We start from the raw sequence: 24,949 nt of genomic DNA on the forward strand, positions 1-24,949 counted from the left end.
AACCTAACATTTACATGTTTATTTATAGCTTTATCTGCTTCAAGACACTGTTCCAAAAATGACTAATTTCACATTCTCTTGAGGCTTATAAATTCTTATGACATCAATAATTAACAAATATTTATTTAAGAAAAGAAATAAAAGAGAGCACTTAACAAAAATTTAAATGACAAAAACACTTTGATAAACTTACCAGACGAATACCATCTTGATTGAGTTTACCCAGCATCATTTCAAACTGGAAAGAAATCATTGAAAAATATCAATCAAAAACAAACAAAATATTCATTGGTTTTATTCAACAACACCAGAATTGATGTTTGTATAGGAACATTGGTGATGGATGGAACTGGTCTACTATGTAACTTTATTCTTTTACTTGTTTAACTGCCTTAAAGTGTGTTGGTTGAAGAAATTGACCCTAGGACTTATTCTTTGTAAGCCTAGTACTTATTTTATCAGTTTGTTTTGCTGAACCGCTAAGTTACAGGGACATAAACACACCAACATCGGTTGTCAAGCGATAGTGTGGGGACAAACACAGACATACAAATACATATATAAACAATGGGCTTCTTGTAGTTTCTGTCTACCAAATCCTCTCCCAAGGCTTTGGTCGGCCCAAGGTTATAATAGAAGACACTTGCCCCAAGTGCCACACAGTGGGGCTGCACCCAGAACCATGTGGTTGGGAAGCAAGCTTCTTACCACACAGACACTCCTGCACCTATTTATTTTTATTTTTATTGATAAAGTGGCAAACTGGTAGAACTGTAAACACATCAGACAAAATGCTTAGCATCATTTCTTCTAGTCCTTTACATTCTGAGTTCAATTTTGCCTTTCATCCTTTTGTCAATAAAATAAAGTACCAGTCAAGCACTGAGGTTTATTGCATTCAACTAATCCTCTCCTCCCCTTAAAATTGCTAGCCTTGTACCAAGAATGATGGTATTTCTATATTGCTCTCACTTTCCTTTCCCAAACTTTCAATTACATCTAAACATCTATTAATCTTCAATTCCTCTAAGTTGCTGGGGATGACTTGGCACGCGACTATATCAGGTTCATACTGCCTGGATAGGCAAGGTAGGGAGTGCCTAGCTTGAATAAAATAGATTGATAGTAACATATTTCTTTTATGGCAAAATATGCACCTAATTCAATAAAATTATGAAGGTTACTCTGATTACTATGCATAAAATGTAAAATACCTTATTTTTTTGTAGATTAGGTAGGCATAATTCACCCCTGCCTTTCAATCCCAGTATTAAAACGTGCTGCGTACATTCTTACAACAACGTTTTCTTTATGCGCTATAAAAGCAGAAGTAATTCTGCCTTCAACTCAGTCATGCGCCTGAGTAATTACTGACGGCATGTGCCTGGACTATATCAAACAAGCAGATTAAAAGCAAAATAATAATTTCTAAGCTAGGCTTAAGGCCTGAAATTTTGGAGGAAGAAATTATTCAATTAAATCACCGTCAGTACTTGACAGGTATTTTATTTTATCAACCATGAAACAATGGAAGGCAAAGTTGAGCTCAGCATATAAAAGGACAAAACTAAAAACCAAGCAGTTTTAAAAATGATTTCTAGCTTTGACACGAAACCCATAAGTTTGGCAAGGAGAGTATACTAGATTCAGCCAACACCAAAAGTGACTGGTACATTTTTTTCATCACCTCGCAACTTTAGTTGGTGTGAAACTCTGAAAATAAAGGGAGTTAACTAAATACAATGAGATATTTAATCCAGCAATCATGCTTCTGCAATTGACCACCAAGAATTTGAAACTTGTTTAACCCCAGGTCTGATCTAATCAAGCAGAGTTATGACTAACAGCATTTCAGCCATGAGCAGTACATCTTATTTTCAGGCGTAATGTATCTAGAACTACATTATTCAAGGTGTCTGCTTTAAATATAACAAAGTGTCATTAGAGGGAGAGTTGGCTGCTATATCTAGCAGGTTGAGCAACCATGTAGTAGAGGATAAATTGTTAGCTCCTTTTAAGATTTAATGACATAAAAGAAGGGGAGCATATAATAATACTATCAAACAAAATAAATGATTAAGTACTAACCTCTTTAGTTTCAAAAATAAGTTCTGTCACACAAGACATGAAAAGGTTTCCTTCAGTGGATGACTTTATATTCCTTGAAAAATAGGAACAAAATAAAGGTAGACAGACAGACAGACATATCAATGCTTTTTTATATCAAGTTATAAAACAATTTGACATTAAACTGATCAATTATCAATACTTTTTGTAGAATACATATTATTCTTTAACAAGTGTTGACATTAAAGAGTAACACACACAAACACATCATCATCATCATTTAACGTCCATTTTCTATGCTAGCATGGGTTGGACGGTTTGACTGAGGTCTGAAGAGTCAGCGGCAGCACCAGGCTCCAATCTGATCTGACAATGTTTCTACAGCTGAATGCCCTTCCTAACACCAACCACTCCGAGATGTTTTTTACATGCCACTGGTACAGGAGCCAGTTAGGTGGGCCGGGCATCGATCACATTCGGATAGTGCTTTTTACATGCCACCGGCACAGGAGCCAGTCAGGGGCACTGGCATCGACTACGTTTGGATGGTGCTTTTTATGTGCCACCAGCACAGGAGCCAGTCAGGTGGCCCAGGCATTGATCACATTCAGATAGTGCTTTATACGTACCACCGGCACAGGAGCCAGTCAGGGGGCACAGGCATCGACCACTAGTGAATACAGTATATGATGTTAAATAAGCCAAAGAGAACATGCTTTTTGTTGTTGCCATTCCTTATTCCATAATGGCATAGACTGGAGTCAAGCTGTAGTCATGGATATCATACACCAAATCTAGATACAGACATGGCTGTGTGGTTAAGAAGTTTCCCAACCACAGGTTTTTAGGTTCAGTCTCGCTATGTAGTACCTCAGACAAGTGTGCAGGTTGAATTCTCTTACAAAACACACTGTAAAGATAAAGCCTGCAGTAGCAACCCAACAACTTCAAAGTTATGCGGCAGATACCGGTGTCATGCAAATTGGCAGGTAACCGCACCCTGGTGTCATGCAAATGGCACCCATGCCGGTGGCACATAAAAGCACTCAGAGTGGTTAGCATTAGAAACGGCATCCAGCCATAGAAAACCATGCTAAATCAGACTAGAATCTGGTGCAGCCTTCCAGTGTGCCAGCCCAGTCAAACCGTCCAACCTGTGACAGCATGGACAAAGGACATTAAATGATGATGATGATGATGAAATATGTAATTGAGTGTGTTTGTATATAATCATCATCATCATCATTTAATGTCCACTTTCCCATTGCATAATAGGGTGAGACAGAATTTGTTGAAGCAGATTTTCTACAAGAAATGCCCTTCCCATTACAACCCCTCAACTGCTTCCAAGCACAGTAATATTTCCCCAAGGCAAAACATGTTTATCAGACAAAACTGGAAACAAAAAACATTGCTTGTATGACAGTGAAGTTCATTTATAACCATCATAAGAGGGGGAAGGGAGAAAAAGAGATGATGAACATAGCAATTTACCGCAAGAAAAAGAAATATTGGAGAGCTTCTCGTGGATCTGTGGCTTCAAATTTTCGTGTGTACATCATGACGAGACGAGCAAAGTTCAGTCGGCGTTGTGGTGATGGATCTGCAGGATCTTGAGTTACTGCATAGCAAAACAAAATACTTTAATAGATATATATATATATATAATATACATTTGACGGATATTCGTCCTCATCTTGTTTGTTGTTAACACAACATTTTAGCTGATGTACTCTCCAGCCTTCATCAGGTGTCTTGGGGGAATTTCGAACCTGGGTTCTCATTCCTAAGGTATTTTTCCGATATTATTATCATTATTCAGGTCACTGCCTGGAATCAAACTTGGAATCTTGGGGTTAAGAGCATGGGCTACTAACCCCAAGATTCCAAGTTTGATTCCAGGCAGTTACTTGAATATAATAATAATAATTCTTTTTTACTCGTTTCAGTCATTTGACTGCGGCCATGCTGGAGCACTGCCTTTATTCGAGAAAATCGACCCCAGGACTTATTCTTTGTAAGCCTAGTACTTATTCTATCGGACTCTTTTTGCCGAACCGTTAAGTTACGGGGACATAAACACACCAGCATCAGTTGTCAAACGATGATGGGGGACAAACACAGACACACAAATATATATATATGTACATATACGATGGGCTTCTTTCAGTTTCTGTGTACCAAATCCACTCACAAGGCTTTGGTCAGCCCAAGACTATAGTAGAAGACACTTGCTCAAGGTGCCACGAAGTGGGACTGAACCCGGAACCATGTGGTTGGTAAGCAAGCTTGGTAGAACAGTTATATATATATATATATATATATATATATATATATATATATATATATATATAAATTCATTCTACAAAGCTAAGTAATCAATAAAATCAATTATCTGAATTTACATGATTAGAAGTTGTTGCTGTTATCTAGCATCAAGCCAACTCTGACTAAGTATCATCATCATCATCTAAAATCTGTTTTCCATGCTGACATGGGTTGAACAGTGTGATAGGAGCTGGCAAGCTGGAGAGCTGCACCAGGCACCAATTATCATTTCAGCATGGTTTCTACAACTGGATGCTCTTCCTAATGCCAACCACTTTACAGAGTGTACTGGGTGCTTTTTATGTGACACCAGTGTTTTATACATGGCACCAGCATGGGTGTCTTATGTGGCACAAGCACAAGGATCAAATGTGTTCCAGCTCTTCCTTTTGTTAGATAAAATGTCCCTAGTGCTTTGAGAGGCCACCTGGAGACCACGTTACCACTATTTCGTTCTTTGCAGCTCCACCTGATCATTTCACGTTTTCTCCTAAATGTGAATAACCAAGTAGCTCCTCTACAAGAAACCTGCTCAGCCCAAAGTACCCCCACTCAGGGTTCATAGTCTTGTAAGCTGCATGGTCTCCTTACTAATGCTGGTTGCTTGATAAAAGCACCAAGTACACTCTAAAGTGGTTGGTGTTAAGAAGGGTATCCCGCCATAGAAATCATACCAAAGCAGACACTAGAGCATTTTAACTCCACAAACAGACAGATACATGGTTTATGGCACACCAGTAAGTCTGTTGCTATTTTCCTGCTTCAAATTAGAGCTGGCCATGTTTTAAAACATTTACATTAAAAACTTAGGCCTGCTGGACTGGCTCCTGTGCAGGTGGCACATAGAATACACCATTTCGAGCGTGGCCGTTGCCAGTACCTCCTGACTGGCCTTCGTGCCAGTGGTACGTAAAAGCACCCACTACACTCTTGGGGTGGTTGGTGTTAGGAAGGGCATCCAGCTGTAGAAACTCTGCCAAATCAGATTGGAGCCTGGTGTAGCCATCTGGTTCACCAGTCCTCAGTCAAATCGTCCAACCCATGCTAGCATGGAAAGCGGACGTTAAACGATGATGATACTGATGATGAAAGACCTTAGTAACTAACAGATGTCTGCAGAGAACATTCTGTAGAATGCAACAAAAATTTAGAACAATATCAAGTTTCATTTTTTTTTTTTGTTTCTTTTTCCTAAAAAAGCTAAATTTATCAGCCAAAAGCTGAACTGCTTCAAATATAAAAAGAATAGCATCACAAACAGAAGAGCAGAATGAAACAATACTTACAGAGAGCAACTTGTGTTGAGGATGGAAGCAGTAACAGTTTCAGTTCAAACAATACTAAAGCAACATGGACAGCATGACAGCGTAGAGCATCGATACGAGAGAGGAACTCGAGAGCAGCTTCAAACTGACATGTAAGGAACAAGACTTGGAAATAGAGGTATGGTTGTTGGTAGGCGTTAAAGTGACTTTCACCTAAAACAGAACAATAAATCATTACTCTTTTGCTTCAGTCATTTGACTGCAGCCATGCTGGAGCACTGCCTTCAGTCAAAAACAATCAAGCCCAGGACTCATTCTTTGTAAGCCTAGTACTTATTCTATCAGTCTCTTTTGCTGAATCGCTAAGTTACGTGGGCCTTAAACACACCAGCATCGGTTGTCAAGCGATGGTGGGGGGGGACAAACACAGACACACAAACATATACACGTAGATATATATATATATGACGAGCTTCTTTCAGTTTCCATCTCCCAAATCCACTCACCAGGCTTTGGTCGGCCTGAGGCTACAGTAGAAGACACTTGCCAAGGTGTCACGCAGTGGGACTGAACCTGGAACCATGTGGTTGGTAAGCAAGTTACAAGTTAAAATGCATAAAAACACATGCATGTTAAAGCAAGAGATGGTACAATAAAGTACAGAATGATGTGCAACTGTAAAATATAACAAGTGACAGGATGGTATACCATCCTGTTTTCTATAACAGTCACCAGGCCTGAAGTTTGGAAGGAGGAGGCTGATCAACTACACCAACCTCATCGCTCAATTGGTACTCGTTTTATGAACCCACCTAAAAGGTAATGAAAGGCTAAGTCGACCTTGGCAGAGTTTGAACTCAGAAATGTAAAGACAAATGAAATGTTGCTAAGTATTTCGTCTGATGTGCTAATGATTCTGCCAGCTCACCATCCTATGTGGTTTATCAATATCAACAAGGTATCATGTACACTGATGAAGCAGAAGCAATGTGGGAGTTGGGGTGTTGTTTAGCCTCGCCAAACCACTAAGTTACAGCTATGCAAACACACCAATAATAGTTGTCCAGCAGTGATGGAGGACAAACACAGACATAAACACTCACACCTAAGATAGGCTTCTTTCAGTTTCTGTCTACCAAATCCACTGACAAGGCTTTAGTCAGCCCAAGGCTATAGTAGCATCCTTGTTTCTTTCTGTGTTCCTTTCTGTTGAAGAGCGTAGGCTCAAAACGCTAAAGACTTTCTCTATTCTCGAGTGTTATACTAATACATCCATTTTTTGTCTACACCACCTGTCTTCGTCTGTTGGTTTTTCATGAATTCTTCCTATAGTTGGAGATACTTGCCCAAAGTGCCATGCAGCCAGGACTGAATTTGAACCATGTGATCAGGAAGCAAACACCTTACCACACAGCCACACCTGCACCTACCAGTACTGGTGATGGAGAAAATGGTAGTGGTAGTAGGTAGTGTCTTACCATATTCTTCATACAATAAAGACTGTAGTTTCTGGAGTGTGTATTGATCTTGGCCAGATGGATCCACTTCAAACTGGATCTGGCAAAGCTTCAACCATAGGTAATCTTCTGTTTTATCTGCAATTTCTGCATGTGCTTCTAATGGATCTGACTGGCTGATAACACTGTACACAGCTCTGTAAAATATATAGACAAGATGTGAAATATATGAGACAGAAAAGCAATACTGACTGAGCAAATTTGAGAAAGATAGATGGTGCTGTAACTACATCATAAGCAAACCAAATGTGGGGCATATACCTACTAAAGATAGTAATAAAATATCCCTAAAATCATATTCTATTCTCCTAAAGCAAGGATATAATGGAATATGTAGTCTTGGCTATACAAAAGATAGGCTGTTTATGGTTGGTTATCACCATCATCCTTAGTTTAATACTGAGGAGGTTTGGCTAAGTGCGTAATACAAAATTCTTTTCACACCTTGGAGTCTCTACATAGTTGCTTAACCTGCTAGAAACAGCAACCAAATCTCCCTTAAATCCTTCTGTACAGGTTTATGAAAAAAAAAAGAAAAAAAAGAAAACATCAGATAATGTAGTTCCCATGCTGTTAACATGGGATTTTAATTGAATGTTTTTATTTAGATCACTTTAAAACAGGGATTTTGTATTAAAGAACTAGAGGGTAGTATCAGGTGCATTGGTATCAAAATAAATGTTCTTATATATATAAGGACCAATCCTCTCAAGCTGTGACCAAATCTTGCTACTTCAATGGTTTCACGACAATGTAGCTTCACATTTCCCTCAAACGCAATATACAGTTGATGTTTCGTGCAGAGTAAACTACCTTTTAGTCAAAAATTTCATAAAATTCTTCCATCTGTTTTACAATTTATTTAAAAATAAACAAAATTTAACAAAACAAGCCAACAACAAAATAAAAAATATAAAAACAAGAATATTAAACCCAAAATGGTAGTTACCTTTTGTAAGAGTCAGAGCTATTTTTGATGGTTCTGCGGTAATAATGACGAACTTTGGTCTGTGTGCTTGGCCCAAGGCTATAAATAGACAATACATGGAGTCAGTTTAATATTACAACTGCATGTGTGTGTGTGTGTGTGTAAAAGCAATAAACATTAGCAAGAACAAGAACAAATTTTGACACAGGAAAGAAAAATATAAGGGGTGGTGGTGAGAAAAGGAAATAAATGTTGGAAGGAAAGAGAAAGGGAGGAAGACAAAAAGTAAGAAACAAGGAGGAATGCTGTCCTATGGGATGGGGAGTTTGGAAGGGAAGATGTGGGTGTATAGATGCATATATATATCAGAGTGTATTTGTATCTGAAAGTGGGGAAGAAGGGGAATGTTGTGTGTGTGTGTGTGTGTGTGTGTGTGTGTAAAAAAGACAAGATGGTTAATGAATAGAAATATCTGTTGTAAGTTAAGGGTGTGAGTATGCAAGGGAGATGTGGCCAAATGGTGTGTGAGTGTGTGTGGAAATTGTGTGGAGAATGTGTACAACCGGCACTCTGTCAGTTGTGATAAGGGTTCCACTTGATTCAATAAACGGAACAGCCTGCTCATGATATTAACAGGCAAGTGGCTGAGCACTCCACAGATACACATATCCTTATCATCATCATCGTCGTTTAATGTCCGCTTTCTATGCTAGCATGGGTTGGATGATTTGACTGAGGACTGGCGAACAAGATGGCTACACCAGGCTCCAATCTGATTTGGCAGAGTTTCTACAGCTGGATGCTCTTCCTAACGCCAACCACTCTGAGAGTGTAGTGGGTGCTTTTACGTGCCACCGGCACGGAGGCCAGTCAGGTAGTGGTGGTGCAGGTGGGGCTGCATGCAAGAAAGATGCAAATGGAACAGAAGGATAAAGTGGATAATTCTAGAGCAGGCAGGAACCTCTACCAAACAAAGGCGAAGAATTTCAAGTGGGATGAAAAATACAGAAAATAATTCTTTGAAAATTGTCATTATTTCTCTGCAATTATATATATATAGAGATGATAAAAAACAGAAAACTTCTACAGTAAATATTCATGCTATATTACTATTTACTTTTCACTGTACTACTAATTGCTTATGTATATAGTCATCAACAGGTGCAAGAGATCTCATCTACAGGCATAAATATATACATATATTAGAAGGCCTGCAGGATGAGAATAAGCAGTTAACATGTAACAATAGATCTAACAGGGACAAACCTTCTGTCATTCTTCATATATTCTGTAATAATTTCTGGGAAATCTTTTAACTGCTGGCTGAAATATTAAGAAAAAGAATAAAATATACAATTATATTGATTTAATTGTTTGTTTATATACATATCTAAATCATCATCGTTTAACGTCCATTTTCCATGCTGCGAGACTGGCATCGACCACGTTCGGATGGTGCTTCTTACATGTCACTGGCACGGGGAGCCAGTCATGCAGCACTGACAACCCACGCTTGAATGGTGTTTATTACATGCCACTGGCACAGGTACCAGTTAGACGGGACTGGCATCAGCCACAAATACAATTTCCATTTTGATTTCGATCCTGATTTGTTTTTATTTATATATATATATATATATATATGTGTGTGTGTGTATGTGTATATATATATATATATATATATATATCATCATCTCATTTAACGTCTGTTGTCCATACTGGGATGAGTTGGACAGTTTGACTGGGCTGGTACACTGGAAGGCTGCGCCAGACTCCAGTCTGATTTGGCATGGTTTTCTACGGCTGGATGCCCTTACTAATGCCAACCACTCTGAGAGTGTAGTGGGTGCTTTTTACGTGCCACCGGCACAGGAGCCAGTCAGGTGGACCTGGCATCGGCCATGTTCAGATGGTGCTTTTTATGTGCCACCGACACAGGGGCTAATAAGGCGGACCTGGCATCGGCCACGTTCAGATGGTGCTTTTTATGTGCCACTGGCATGGGAGCCAGTCAGGCAAACCTGGCATCACCCACATTTGGATGGTGATTTTTACGTGCCACCGGCACAGGGAATAAAACACCAATACTGGGTAGAATCAACTACAATCCAATCCACCAGTTACCTCAGGTTGTTCACAACTCTTTCTCTAAAAAGCAATATTAAACCAGTTGTGTTAATAACATCCAAGATACTCACCTACTTTTGTTAACAACTTCCTGAACTGCATCTAAGTCACCACAACGGAGACAATAGTAAATCACAGCCCAGACTGGATGACCATCTAATAATCCATCCTAAAAATAGATTTAAAACAAAGAGAAATCATCAATTTTTAACATCTATCTTCCTTCCTGGCATAGATTGGACATTTTGACAGGATCAAATAGACTGTCTTGAGTTTCATGGTTTCTACACACACAAACACACACACACAAGGCTTCTTTCTGTGTCTATCTCTCAAATCCACTCTTAAGGCTTTGACTGGTCTGGGTTTAGAGCAGAAGACATTTGCTCAAAGTTCCACACAGCAGGACTGAACCTGAAATGATGTGTTTGGGAAAGAAACATTATTTTTCAGCAAGTTTAAATGAGTAAAATATACTGATTTGAGTTGGTTAGGGAAAAATTCCAATTCCCTGTAACAGGATTTGAAATAATGAGTTATGTCTTAAGTAGCCTTGCACTTCACTGAAGAGTATAATATACTCTTGTGAATGAAAGAGTACACTCTTTCATTCAATATGACTCTCACTTTGGCAAAATAGAAATGAGAGTGGCTGGAATGAACTGTGGAATGACCACATCTGTCAGGATCCAGCTCAATAACAATACTGGAATTCAGTATTTCAAACTATTGAAACATTGAATTATGCAATGATCTCATTACTTACAGAGGTGAGGTGTTACCTAAACATGGTACTTATTTAAAGTTAGATGAACTGAACTAGCAAAGTTTAAGTATCTTGTCTACAGACAGTGTTTAGTGATTGGAGAGAGAAACATCAATCTTTGACTGATACTCTAACTCATCATCATCATCGTCTAACGTCTGCTTTCCATGCTAGCATGGGTTGGACGATTTGACTGAGGACTGGTGAGCCAGATTTTCTGGCAGTTTCTACAGCTGGATGCCCTTCCTAACGCCAACCACTCCGAGAGTGTAGTGGGTGCTTTTACGTGCCACCCAGCACGAAGGCCAGTCAGGAGGTACTGGCAACAGCCACGCTCGAAATGGTGTATTTTACGTTCCACCTGCACAGGAGCCAATCCAGCGGTACTGGCAACGATCTCGCTTGAATGTCTTTTCACGTGCCGCTGGCACAAGTGCCAGGAAGGTAACGTTGGTAACGATCACGCTCAAATGGTGCTATTTACATGCCACCGGCATGGAAGCCAGACAGCTGGTGCTCTGGTAACGATCATGCTCGGACGGTGCTCTTAAACCTTTTTCATTCATGACCCCATTTTTCACAACCCCAGGTATTAAATATGCATTTGTGAAATAACATATAAACTGAAATTCAACTGTTTGAATTTAATTTTCATGACCCCAAATGGGGTCATGACCCATAGTTTAAGAAGCGCTGCTCTAACTCATTGCTGATTCTCTCATGATTTCATATAAAGAAAATATGTAATTACTTCTCCGCGCATTGGTGTAGGGTATTTAACATTCAAGAAACTCCTTATCAAACTGTAGGTACCAGGTTTGCCTCCACGCTTGGCCTTGTATAAATTCTCATACACCATAGTTGTGACATATTTTACATACCTGAAAAGAATCGAATAATGATCCCATCATCATTAACAGCAGCAACAAACAAAAAAAATAATAAAAACGAATTTGAAAATTAATTAAAATTAGCAAAAACGAAGTTTAATTATTGAAGATTTCAACTCACATGTGTTCAAGGTATTTTCTAGCTTGACCTACAAATGCTTGGAGCAGTTTCTTATCCTGTCGAGGTGGACCAGCACTAGATGTTACCATTGGAACATTTACCATGAATTCAACCATAGACCACAATTTATCGATTACCAGCTGAAATATATATAAAAAAAAAAAAATAAGGTCAACCAATTTCTATGATAATGATTTCAACTTCCTTCTCATATAATGATTAAAGGACTAAGTTGAGAATTGAAATCATTCAACTGATCGTCATTATCATTTCAGTGCTTGAACATCAAGTTTTTCATGCTTACATGGCTCTGGTAGAATTTGTTGAGACAGATTTTCTACAGCCAGATGCCTTTCCAGTTGCAAAATTCTCACTTGTTTCCAAGCAAGGCAATATTTCTTCGGGAACAAATGGTGCTACCTGTATGACAGCGATACTTGTTTACAACTATGATGTAATGTCAAGGCATGGAGACACAAGCACACATAGCCTATTCATCATTTAACGTCCGTTGTCCATGCTGGCATGGGTTGGACAGTGTGACCAGAGCTGGCAAGCTAGCAGGGCTACACCAGACTCCAGTCTGATTTGGCATGGTTTCTAGAGCTGCAAGCCCTTCCTAACACCAACCACTTTACAGATTGTAGTGGGTGCTTTAATGTGGCACTGCATGGGTGCTTTTACATGGCACTGCACAGGTACTTTTACATGGAACCACACAGCTGCTTTTATGTGTCACCACACAGGTGCTTTTACATGGCACCAATAATAAGTGACAGGCTTCTTTTGTTTTCTATCAACCAAATCCAATCGCAAGGCTTTGGCTGGCCCTAAGGCTATAACAGAAGACACTTGCATAAGGTGCCATGCAGTGGGACCAAACTTGAAATTAGCCATGTTTGTGCCTTTGTAAATCATTAGTAAATAGAGATTATTATACATTTATTAACACATGAAAACAGAATTTACAGATTGAATAAGCAACTCTTCAGCATTTAAACTAGCCATATCTAGCCCAACAATTCTGCTTTATGCTCAAACCAGCCAGATCCAACCTCTCATAATTACCCTACAATGTCATTCTAAAACTATACAATCACATCATGAGAGCAATCTTAATGCAAAAGGGTTACAAAAAAATGACACAGATGAAAAGAATTTGGTAAGTTAGCATAAAAACAGATTGTATAAATCATTTAAAAGTTAAATAGAAAAAACAGAGTTTGAAAAAACATTATTTGTCAAAAATGAATGTTATTTAAGGATATGCAATTATGACATCGAAAGTTTGACATTTTTAATGAAAAATAAAACAAATTATAGTTAGCAGGAATATTCAGAAAAATCACAAAAAGCAATGCTCCATAAAGTGGTTGACATTAGGAAAGGCATCCAACCATAGAAACAATACCAAAGCAGACAGTGAAGCTTGGTGCAATCCTCTGGCTTGCCAGCTCCTGTCAAACCTTCCAATCCATATCAGCATGAAAAACCTACATTAAATAATGACATTAGTACAGTCTTTGAAAAAAGAAGACTTACCTTATCTCCTAAGGAATTAGCAGCTTCCATGAATAAATCCTGCAAACTCAGGCGAATGCCACCTTCAAGGACTTTTTTGTTATATATATAAACCTAAAATGCATAAAACAATGTGTCACAACAAGTATATCTTTATGAGAAAGCCCTTTTGATATGCAAGTTATTTTTCTCTTATAAGTTATACTCCTGCTTTAGTTAAAATATCTACATACACTACTCAGATTTAAGCTACCCCTGCAGGTGTAAATTATAATTTAATTAAATACACACATTGTAGGTGTATGGCTGTGTGGTTATGAATCTTGCTTCCAAGCCACATGGATTTGGGTTCAGTCCCACTGCATGGCACTCTGGGTGAGCTGGTAGCCAGAAATTGAAAGAAGTCTTTGATGTGCATGCGCGCGTGTGTGTTTATGTCTCCTTGTCGTGACATCATACAATAATTGAAAATGAGTTGTCACTGTCATACAAATGGCATCGTTTGTTTTCAATCTCCTGTAGAAACACATCCAGCCATAGGCTTTGATTAGCCCAGTGCCACAGTGGAAAATACTTGCCTGAAGTGTCACACAGTGGGACTGAACCCAACACTGTTGTTAGGAAGTGAACTTCTCAACCACACAGCCATGCCTGTTAATATAAATCCTAACATGAGCCTGGAGAAGGCAACAGATTAAACTTCTTTAGTCATATCTTACATAAAGAGTGAAAGAGTGTTGAGTGGTGCCACAACAACCCAATAGGTTACTAATAACCTTACTACCCTATATAGCAGGTTATGTGTCAATATTACTGGTGTTCTGATACTTCAAACAGGAGCATCACTTCAAAAGCGTGTTTAAATTTGACTTCAAATCTTTATTAAATATTTTAAAAGGTGAAAAAATTTCAAAGGAAGATTACCTGACTAGCATAAGCCATTTCTACATTGTTCAAAGCACTGCGTCCCTGCATGCTAATGGCATCAGATAAAAGACTTTGCTGGAATTTACAAAAAAAGATAATAAAAATATTTTTAATCTTCTGTACAACAAAACAAGGTCATTAGTAAAAATTAGCAATAAAACAACATAAATTACAAAGCATTAATAAAACTTTATATCAATTAATTCATTCATTTTCACTTTAGTTACTGTATTTTCTGGCATACAAGTTGACATAGTTATATGCCAGTGGAACGTAAAAGGTACTATTCGAGCGTGGTCATTGCCAGTGCCACCTGACTGGCTCCTGTGCTGGTGGCACATAAAAACAACCATTCAAGCGTGAGTGATGCCAGTGCTGCCTGACTGGCTCTTGTGCCTCTGGCACATAAGAAGCACCATTTGAGCGTGGTCGATGCCAGTGCCTGTGGCACATAAAAAGCGCCCATTACAATCTCGGAGTGGTTGGCGTTAGGAAGGGCATCCAACTTTTAGAAACCTTGCTAGATCAGATTGGAGCCCGGTGTAGCCTCCTAGCTTGCCAGTCCTCAACCAACCCATGCCAGCATGGAAAGCAGATGTTAAACAATGATGTTGTTGATGTAGCGTAAACATTCAAACATTTTCACGATATTTCCATATCTTGCATTTCACATGCAGTTTTTGGTCCTATAAAGTTGTCTTGGTGTATAAGCCAACATAACCGTTTTTGGTTGTAAATTTTGGTCAGAAAAAATTCAACATGTATTTTTCAACAGAAAATACAGAAAACATACAATCACCAATGACTTATCATCATAAAATTCCTAACATAAGAACAAGGAGAAACATAATTATATCAACCCAAATATATGACTGGTACTTTATTCCTATCAACCTGGGAAGTGATGGCAAACCTGTGACTCACTACAGGTTTTAAGTGAGATGCTGTGGAGTTCCATCTGATAGCGTTGTGAGTGTTTATTGAGCGAAAACACCTAAAGCTCCACGAGGCTCTGGCAGGGGATGGTGGCGAACCCTGCTGTACTCTTCCACCACAACTTTCTCTCACTCTTACTTCCTGTTTCTGTTGTGCCTGTAATTCAAAGGGTCAACCTTGTCACACTGTGTCACACTGAATATCCCCGAGAACTACGTTAAGGGTACACATGTCTGTGGAGTGCTCAGCCACTTGCACGCTAATTTCACGAGCAGGCTGTTCCGTTGATCGGATCAACTGGAACCCTCGACGTCGTAAGCGACGGAGTGCCAACAACAAGACCATCTGATAAAAGAGTAGACTGAAAAATATTCCCTGTAATATCATGTTATAAAAAACATATCCATATCTAAAACATGTGTATGTATACATATATTTTAGTGACACTCCAATAAAAGGATTCTTAAAAAAGAAATTTAAAACATCAATATGCTTTGATAACAAGGGTCATCAACTGTTTAGAACAAATCAGGCTGGTAGTATTCATGCTTCTTCAAGCTATATATAAAGTGGAAGTTTAACTCAATATAGCAAATAAATGAATGGGCCTCATGGAGGCGAGATGACTGAGTTCCTCTCAAGAAATGGACCTCATGGAGACAAAGTGGCTGAGCTCCTTTCGAGTGTTGGGCAGAGACTGGTGTTACGCAAATAGCACCCGTGCCGGTGGCATGTAAAAGCACCCATTACACCCTCAGAGTGGTTAGCATTATGAAGGGTATCCAGCCATAGAAAACCATGCCAAATCAGACTGGATCCTGGCACAGCCTTCCAGTATGCCAGCCCAGCCAAACCTATGCCAGCAAGGATAATGGACGTATGATGATGATGATGAATACTAGCAAGGATTAAGCAGTGTCTCCTTCTTATTTTGCAATACCTATTTATAGATAGATAGACCAAACAGTTAAAAACCTAAATGTCCTCTCAGAAGATTATTTGGTGTCTCTTAATTGGTACCTCATTGACTAAGTTCCATGCTCTCTTTGTGTGAGTACTTTAAATTAATATTTTAACTGATTAACAGAACAAATAATTACAAATTTCCAATGAAACAAGCACTTACTACTAGCATTTATGATGACAAGAGTGACAAGGGAGCGTCTCTAATTTAGTGCAGAACAAATATAGCAAGGGATTTCATTCAAACAGCACAGACTTTTCAGTTTTCTGGTTAATGTTTGCCTCCTTCATTCACACACACAAAGGTCGGGTGGGAATAAACACGAACAATAAAACTTGCAATACATGAGTATACTTTAATCAGTTAAACTGTTACAAAATTGCCTCAAAGGTCACTTATCAAACTAGAAGGTATAAAGAGAGAGAAGGAAAAGAAAAACAAAGATAACAAGAATTTAAAATATTTGTTTTTATAATGAATATCATCATCATCATCATCGTTTAACGCCTGCTTTCCATGCTAGCATGGGTTGGACGATTTGACTGAGGACTGGTGAACCAGATGGCTACACCAGGCTCCAATCTGATTTAGCAGAGTTTCTACAGCTGGATGCCCTTCCTAACGCCAACCACTCCTAGAGTGTAGTGGGTGCTTTTATGTGCCACCGGCACGAAGGCTAGTCAGGATACTAAAGATTTTATACTGTCTCACTTCAACATTGATGAATCTGCCATTTAAAAGACGGTCCTGTGAAAGAAGTTGCCTTTGTATGTTCAATAATACTACAACCAGATCAAAAGTGTGGCACATTATTGCACAGAAGAACTTACCTCAGTTTCCTGAGAATAATCCAACATTTGGTGTCCTGTTCCCAACAAAGCATTCAACATTTTCTGCTTTTCTCGTTCCCACTCTTCTTCCATTGATCCCCATAGTCTTTGTTCACAGGTCTCTAAAGTCTGCAGCATAAAATCAAACATCTTAGACCATTCTACTAAAAAGCATCATGTAAGCACTATCACACATATAAACCAACATTACAATTTTAAGATTCACTTTTGCATGCATGGGACGGACAGAGTTATCATCATCATCATTTAACTGACATGGGTGGGACGGTTTGGCGGGGGCTGGCCAGGCATGAGCCTCTCCCAGGCTTCTGAATCTGTTTTAGCATGGTTTTTACGGCTGAATGCCCTTCCTAACACCAACCACCCAGCAGAGCAGGCTGAATGCTTTTTACGTGGCACCAGCACAAGCAAGGTTAGTTTTGGCATGGTTTTTACAGCTAGATGCCCTTCCAAATGCCAACCACTTTACAGTGCGGACTGAATGTTTTTTTACATAGCACCTGCACTGGCAAGGTCATCAAGTAATGTTGCAAGACAAGAAACCTTTGAGGGGGGGAGGTGGCATTGGAGGAGGTGATCTTGTGTCAGATGGTGAAAGGTTAGAGTGTGACAGAGAGACAGAAACAGGTGTCTTGCTGTAGAGGAGGTACATGGTTACCCAGCCAGAGAGCGGAAGAGAAAGAGAGAGGGGAAGAGAGAGAGGAAGAGAGAGAGAGAGAAAAAGAGAAAGTAAGAGAGCAAATTTTCTACAGCCAGATGCTCTTCCTGTTACCAACCCCTAAACTTCCACAATGTAATATTGCTCATGACTAAACATATTCTCACAAAATACTGGAAACAAATGACACTGCTTGTATGACAGTAAAAAACATTTTACAACTCTCAAACTATGTCAATACAAGAAGACACAAACACTCGCACACATATACAATAGGTTTCTTTCAGTTTCCATCTACCAAATCCACTCACAAGACTTTAGTCAGCTCAGGGCTATAGTAGAAAACCCTTGCCAAGGTGCTAACCAGTGAGACTGAACCCAAGACCATGTGGTAGAAAAATAAATTCCTTGGTTACGCATTCACATCTGCACATTTTTTTTTATCCAATACTAAATACTCAGCCAAAAGCTAATTATTCCTTATTAACATTAATTAAAAGCTTTGTAAATGTTATCACTCATAACCTATCCTTAAATCATAACATACTGACATCAGAATTTTGTAAATGAAAGTAAAATTCACAAAAAATTTTTAAAAATGTAAAATATTTACATTAACCATTCGTGCCAAAATTTTTCTAGTGAATGAAATTACTTGAAAATTCACAGACACTATTATTTTGACCTAAATTAACAACTGAAAACAATTTCATTGAAATCCGTTTGATACAGACTGCATACACGTTAAGAACATGTTTCATTCTTTGATACAGATCATACACAAATCACAATTTGTATCAAGTATTTGTTTTATATCCTTATAAATTAAGTGTCAGTTTAAATGGACGATTGGCAGGAATGGGTTAATGGGTTAAACAAAATACAGAAGTCATAAATAAAATAAATTCACTCACATTTTTCCGAGCGTTCTCGATAACGGTAAGTAAAGCATTCTCCCGTTCATTCTTAAGGAATCCCTGAAGAAAATATCAAAAATATATAAATATCAATAGTTTTAATTGTATAAACGTATCATATTCTTTTATTTTTTTTATTTGTTTCAATCATTTGACTGCAGCCTAGCTAGAGCACCACCTTTAGTCGAACAAATCGACCCCAGGACTTATTCTTTGTAAGCCCAGTACTTATTCTATTGGTCGCTTTTGCAGAACCGCTAAGTTACAAGGGACATAAACACACCAACATCGGTTGTCAAGCAATGGTGGGGACAAAGAGACACACAAACATATACACACACCCACACACACGACAGGCTTCTTTTAGTTTCCGTCTACCAAATCTACCCACAAGGCTATAGTAGAAGACACTTGCCCAAGGTGCCACCTGTGCCTATATAAATATCAATTATATAAAGGAGGAGTCAAATGATATGTTACATAATAGGTTACAAAGATCAAATATTTAATTAAAACTGATTATAATTAACATTACCTCAATATCAGTGTCTCGTACAGGTTCAAGGGGTTCAAATGCCTTCTTAGCAGTCAGAGTATCAAGGCGTTGAGACACCTTTGAGACATCATATCCTTGGCTCCCAAGTACAAGAGAACTAGAAATAGAAAAAAAAAAAAAAAATAGAAAGCAGAAGAGAACAAATAATTTGTATGCATGGCTGTGGGGTTAAGAAACTTGCTTCCCAATTACAGGATTTCAGGTTTAATCCCACTGTGCAGCACCTTTGATAAGTGTCTTCTATTAAAGCCTCAAGCCTTGAGAGTGGATGTGGTAGATGGAAACTGAAAGCCCGCCATATACATATATTTATATTTGTCTGTTTGTGCCTTCTTGTCTTAGCACTATGGAGTGTCACCCATCTCTAATATTCTGTGAAAACATGCCTGGCCATGGGGAAATATGATCTTGCTTGAAAATGGGTGAGAGTTGGTGTATAAATCTGCTTCAATAAACTCTTCTAACCTATGCAGGTATGGAAAAGTAGTTATTAAAACAACAATGATGATTGATATAAATGAGTTCATGCTTGTTAGATTCATCAGTTAGGTGGGAGTAGCTTTAACTGAGGAGACACAATGAGGTTGAAACACCACAGTGTCTCAAAAATAACAATCAGATATTCACATTTAAATCTACCAGAACATTATTTTCTACTCTAGACACAAGGCCCCAAATTTTTGGGGTAGGGGGCCAGTCGATTAGATCGACCCAGTACACAACTGGTACTTGATTTATCGACCCTGAAAGGATGAAAGACAAAGTCGACCTCAGCAGAATTTGAACTCAGAACGTAAAGACAGACAAAATACCACTAAGCATTTCGCCCGGCATGCTAACATTTCTGCCAGCTCGCCACCTTAATCTACAAGAACATATTAAGAATGAAATGATACATTACAGTTTAGATTCTCACTGTCCTGTATGCATGAAGTATTTAAAAAAAAAATAATTTTCTAACTATTTCTGCATGCTAGCATGAATGATGCATCATCATTATCATCAAGATTGTTTCTTTTTTTGTCTGTTTTTCCTTGCAGGTATGGGTTAAGTGAAATTTGTTGAAGCAGATTTTCTATGGCCATACGTTCCTCCTGCCACCAACCATAACCCATTTTTCAAGTGACATATTTTCATTTTGTTGGTCCTGACACACTGAAACTAACAAAGCTGCTGAAAGTACTGGACTTTTGTTTCATGAAGAATGTAAACATCATAGTTTTTGCACAAGTGGCTTTACTGATGAAATGTGGAAACAACATGAACATATACAGATACCTATACAGTGGGTCAGAGGATACTAGTATAAGCAAAGAATTAGTGCTTGGACTAGTCAGATTCTTAAATTCCAACATACTAATCAGGATAAAATATATGACTATTCCTGTCCTGCCATCTATAATTCTTTATCCATTTTTTGTCTATATATATATATATATATATATATATATATATATATATATATATATATATATATATCATCATCATCATCATCATCATCGTTTAACGTCTGCTTTCCATGCTAGCATGGGTTGGACGATTTGACTGAGGACTGGTGAAACCGGATGGCAACACCAGGCTCCAGTCTGATTTGGCAGAGTTTCTACAGCTGGATGCCCTTCCTAACGCCAACCACTCAGAGAGTGTAGTATATATATTATATACTTTATTATTAAAGCTGCAAAAACATCACAAAAAACTACTCAAAGTTTCACATTCCCATTCATCGAACAGCTTTGATTGAGAATATATATATATATATATATATATATATATATATATCCAAAATAGAGATGTGCACCAATGTTCCACGTGATAAGCTTGATAATTGTTAAGGGATTTCTCAACATAAAACCAATGATAGCCTTAATCCATGAATAAAGAATTTTCATCTACCAAATGCAGTATTGAGTACTCATTCTCATTGTTCAATATTAACATATAAATATATATATAAAACAGGCTTTCTCAGATTCTGCTCCCAATTTCATTCTCAAGGCACCAGCCAGCTCAAGATTATAACAGAAGACACTTACCCAAGGTGCCATGCAATAGGACTGAACCCGGACAGTGGCTGTGAAGTGAATTTTGTAACCACACAGTCACGTCTGGGCAGGCAAAATTCAAATATTTTCATTTTGTTAAAACAATTTTTCTTTACATATGGATATCCTTCCTAACAACTGAACTGTAATGTAAAAATGAAAATTATTAGCAGTCAAGTAGACTGAGACAAGCAGAGTTTAGTACTTTACCTAGAGGCACAGCTCAGCACAGTAGTTTTGGACATGGTTTGACTGAACTCTTGATTACCTGGTTAGGAGTTCAGCATCTGAACAACAGAGGCACCTGTACCTGTTAAAAGTGAAAAGAATCATAACAAGTTTAGATTACTTACGCTTTTACTTTCATTGTTTCCTTGTTTACAGGAGCTACTTGTGAGAGGAGGGTTTGACATTCTTTAAGAATCTGGCGTGGATTACGTTCTACTCTGGGAAGGTCCATCCCAATATCAAGCTCAGCAGTCATTTGTTCAGCCTGCTGTAGCAGATCACCAAAACCTCCTCCGTCAATATTCATCTTGAATCTTTTGTGTCAACCAAATTCAACTGGAGGCAAAAAGAACATGAAAATTTTTTATAATTTTAAATCACAATTGAAAGCAGGTATTTCTGTAATGAATCATCATCATTGTTTTCACATCTACTTTTCCATGCCTGTATAGATCAGATGGGATTTTCTGAGGTAGAATTTCTACAGTCAAAGCCCTTCCTGTTGCCAATCCTTACATGTTTCCAAGCAAGATATTTCCCCATGGTCAGACATGTTTTTCATGGAAGATTGGAAACAAATGAGACCACTTATATGATGATGCTTGTCATACAACTATCATATGATGTTAAGACAAGGAGACACAATCACATGCATATATAATGAGCTTCTTTAGTTTCCATCTACCGATTCCACTCACAAAGCTTTGGTAGGAAACAAACTTCTTAACCACACAGCCATGCTTGCACCTAGTTACTTATTTCTTCAATATATTATACTTTAATTCATTGAAGAAAGAGAAATTCAGAGAACCTAGTTAAAAATTTAGACTCATTAAATATCAAGAATAGAGTAACTAAGTCACATGTTCCTACAATACATTTGTTACTAATTTTTCCAACTGCATCATTGTAACACATCACTGCTTTAATCCAAGAGAACTCTCACTCACAAGTAATAGGTAATGTTTGACACTTTGAAGTCAGTGATAATTAGGTCCTCCAGGCCCATGTTTTTCCTGCAGTTTTTCAAGTGGAATATCACTGCATCAAATTTACATCGGAGATCTGTGAAGGCCATAAACACAGTTCCTTCCTCCAGCTCAATCCAGCTTAATATATACCTTGTACATGTTTCAGTCATTGGACTACGGCCCAACTGGGGTACCACCATGAAGGGTTTAGTTGAACAGATTGCTCCCAAAGTTTATTTTATTAGTCACTTTCTCAACGAACCACTAAGAGGGACGTAAACAAACCAATACAAGTTGTCAAGTGATGCTGAGGACCAAACAAACGTTTTCTTTTTGTCGCAAATTGGTGCTAATGCCTAAATAACACTTTATAGCTCTTTCATTTATAACTTAAGCAGTCAAAAACAGAAATATATTTTGCTTGTTTGTACAATAACAAGGTATTTCTGTTTCGTGAGCTGCTTCTGAACATCTACGACTGACTCAAAAATAAATGTCACACCTACTTCAAAATTAACTTTAGCAAGGGTATCCCACTATTACAATATTTTCTTTTATTAACAATTCATATACAAATCACTGAAAACTTACACACGCAGATTTTACATTTAGAAAACATTTTAAAGCATGGAAAATGGGAGGAACAACCTGTATGCAATGTGTCGGGATTTCCCCCCCATCTAAATAAGAATCTGAAGGGCCAAACTGGAAACATCTTGATCACTAAAAGTTCAAATATCTGGTCACCTGAAGATTATGCAAGACTTTTTAGTTTAAACTTTTTACTTCCTACTCGAAAGGATGCAAAAAAAAATCTTTGACCAGAAGCATGCTACATTGTTGATAAAAGATTATATGTTGTCAGAATAACTAGAGTGTTAAGTAGATTTCGATTAATATTAATGTTCTATTTTAATCTCTTTTTGATATATATGTATGAATGTAATATATATATATATATATATATATATATATATATAATCATTATATATGAATGTTACCTTTCAAAAAGAAAGGCAGCCTGGACAAGAGCCGCTTATAACTTGAAATAATAAACCCACAAGACATCAGTGCATTCTACCAGTGGTACCCTCTCCATACGAAGTTAGAAAGCAAATTCCATTTAGTTAAAATTGAGTTATAACTTAATTAAAGAACAAATTAATTCAACAGAAAAACGAATAAATAAATATACACATGCATTCGAAGACCCCCGGCTAATTACAAATTGTCGGTCGAACTGTACAGACTGACAGGTTATTTTCAGTAAATAACAAAAGAAATCGTTGAAAATACAAATATTATGTTGTAGCAAATGTTACAACCACGAGGACTTACATTTAATATAAAACACACGTTTTCTACTCGTCTTCAACTGATTTCAATTTGTCAAGAAACCGCCATACACGTTGTTATTGGAAAGCTAACTTTATATTTAAAGAGTTCGTTTCATAAGGGAATATAACCACGTACAGCTTTACTTGAAATCCGCGCCGCTTTTTTCCGATATTAATTTATTTTCATAAATAATTATCGGTATTCTGTATTTTTTTCGTTCAAAAAAATTTTTAGAGCATTAAACTTTTTAAAACATTTATTCCTGTTAATTGGTGTTCACAATAATTAGAAACATCTCATGTTTTAATTTTTCTTCTAATGTTTAGCAGCCAGTGCGCGCATAATTCTCATGATGTACTTTTCTACCTACTGTGACAAAAGTATGTGCACATTGACTGTATAATGTGTATCATTATGAATTACTACATTGTTTTAGGTAATTAACCTAGTGTGCACACGTTTAATTCCTTAATGCGCTACCTGCAAAATGTGTGCGTTCGCTCACAAGCGCATTTCGTATAGTACTGTTGCTTAATTTTTTTTTTTTTCATGATACATTGAAGATCAAATAAAAAAAATTATTGGCACATTTCACAATTAGAAAAAAAAACAATACAAATAAACTATACTTTAAAGTTAAAAATTTAGAAAAAAATATGATAAAAACTATTGCGTAGTTTGTTTTATTAATCATATTTGTGAATAACAAAACTGAGAACAACGTTTTTCAAGACACTCAAGCATTAGTATAGATTTTCTAAAACCTTAATATTTTTTAAAATCCGCGGTGCACCTAGATACCCCTTGCGGCGCACCGTTGGTGAATCACTGGCTTAGAGGGAACAGGTGATATTGATTTACTGTGGTAGCTGTTATATTTCTAATACATTTATAAATACATTCTTGGCGATCTCTCTCTCTCTCTCTTTCTTTCTCTCTCTCTTTCTTTCTCTCTCTCTCTCTCTCTCTTTCCCTCTTTCTCTCTCTCTATCTTTCCCTCTCTCTATCTTTCCCTCTTTCTCTCTCTC

The 24,949-nt window shown here is 37.7% G+C and overlaps 1 protein-coding gene across 1 annotated transcript in view; it reads right to left on the reverse strand.

Moving 5' to 3' along the window:
- The window catches only part of LOC106873909 (nuclear pore complex protein Nup93), a 37,221-nt gene extending 12,774 nt beyond the window's left edge, over positions 1–24,447 (reverse strand). The window contains exons 1-17 of the mRNA XM_014921441.3: positions 23,922–24,447; positions 21,738–21,948; positions 19,319–19,436; positions 18,781–18,843; positions 17,188–17,316; positions 14,455–14,532; positions 13,552–13,644; positions 12,010–12,149; positions 11,750–11,879; positions 10,304–10,401; positions 9,372–9,428; positions 8,127–8,204; positions 7,139–7,314; positions 5,682–5,873; positions 3,562–3,688; positions 2,089–2,161; positions 194–238 (exon numbers count right to left, since the gene is read on the reverse strand). Of these exons, the coding sequence (XP_014776927.1) occupies positions 194–238; positions 2,089–2,161; positions 3,562–3,688; positions 5,682–5,873; positions 7,139–7,314; positions 8,127–8,204; positions 9,372–9,428; positions 10,304–10,401; positions 11,750–11,879; positions 12,010–12,149; positions 13,552–13,644; positions 14,455–14,532; positions 17,188–17,316; positions 18,781–18,843; positions 19,319–19,436; positions 21,738–21,919 (1,779 nt within the window). The 5' untranslated portion in view covers positions 21,920–21,948; positions 23,922–24,447. The remainder of the gene's footprint in view (positions 1–193; positions 239–2,088; positions 2,162–3,561; positions 3,689–5,681; positions 5,874–7,138; positions 7,315–8,126; positions 8,205–9,371; positions 9,429–10,303; positions 10,402–11,749; positions 11,880–12,009; positions 12,150–13,551; positions 13,645–14,454; positions 14,533–17,187; positions 17,317–18,780; positions 18,844–19,318; positions 19,437–21,737; positions 21,949–23,921) is intronic.
- Positions 24,448–24,949: the final 502 nt, after the last annotated feature.

This window comes from Octopus bimaculoides, chromosome 3 (assembly GCF_046866305.1).
Source record: "Octopus bimaculoides isolate indiv1 chromosome 3, ASM4686630v1, whole genome shotgun sequence".
NCBI lineage: Eukaryota > Metazoa > Mollusca > Cephalopoda > Octopoda > Octopodidae > Octopus > Octopus bimaculoides.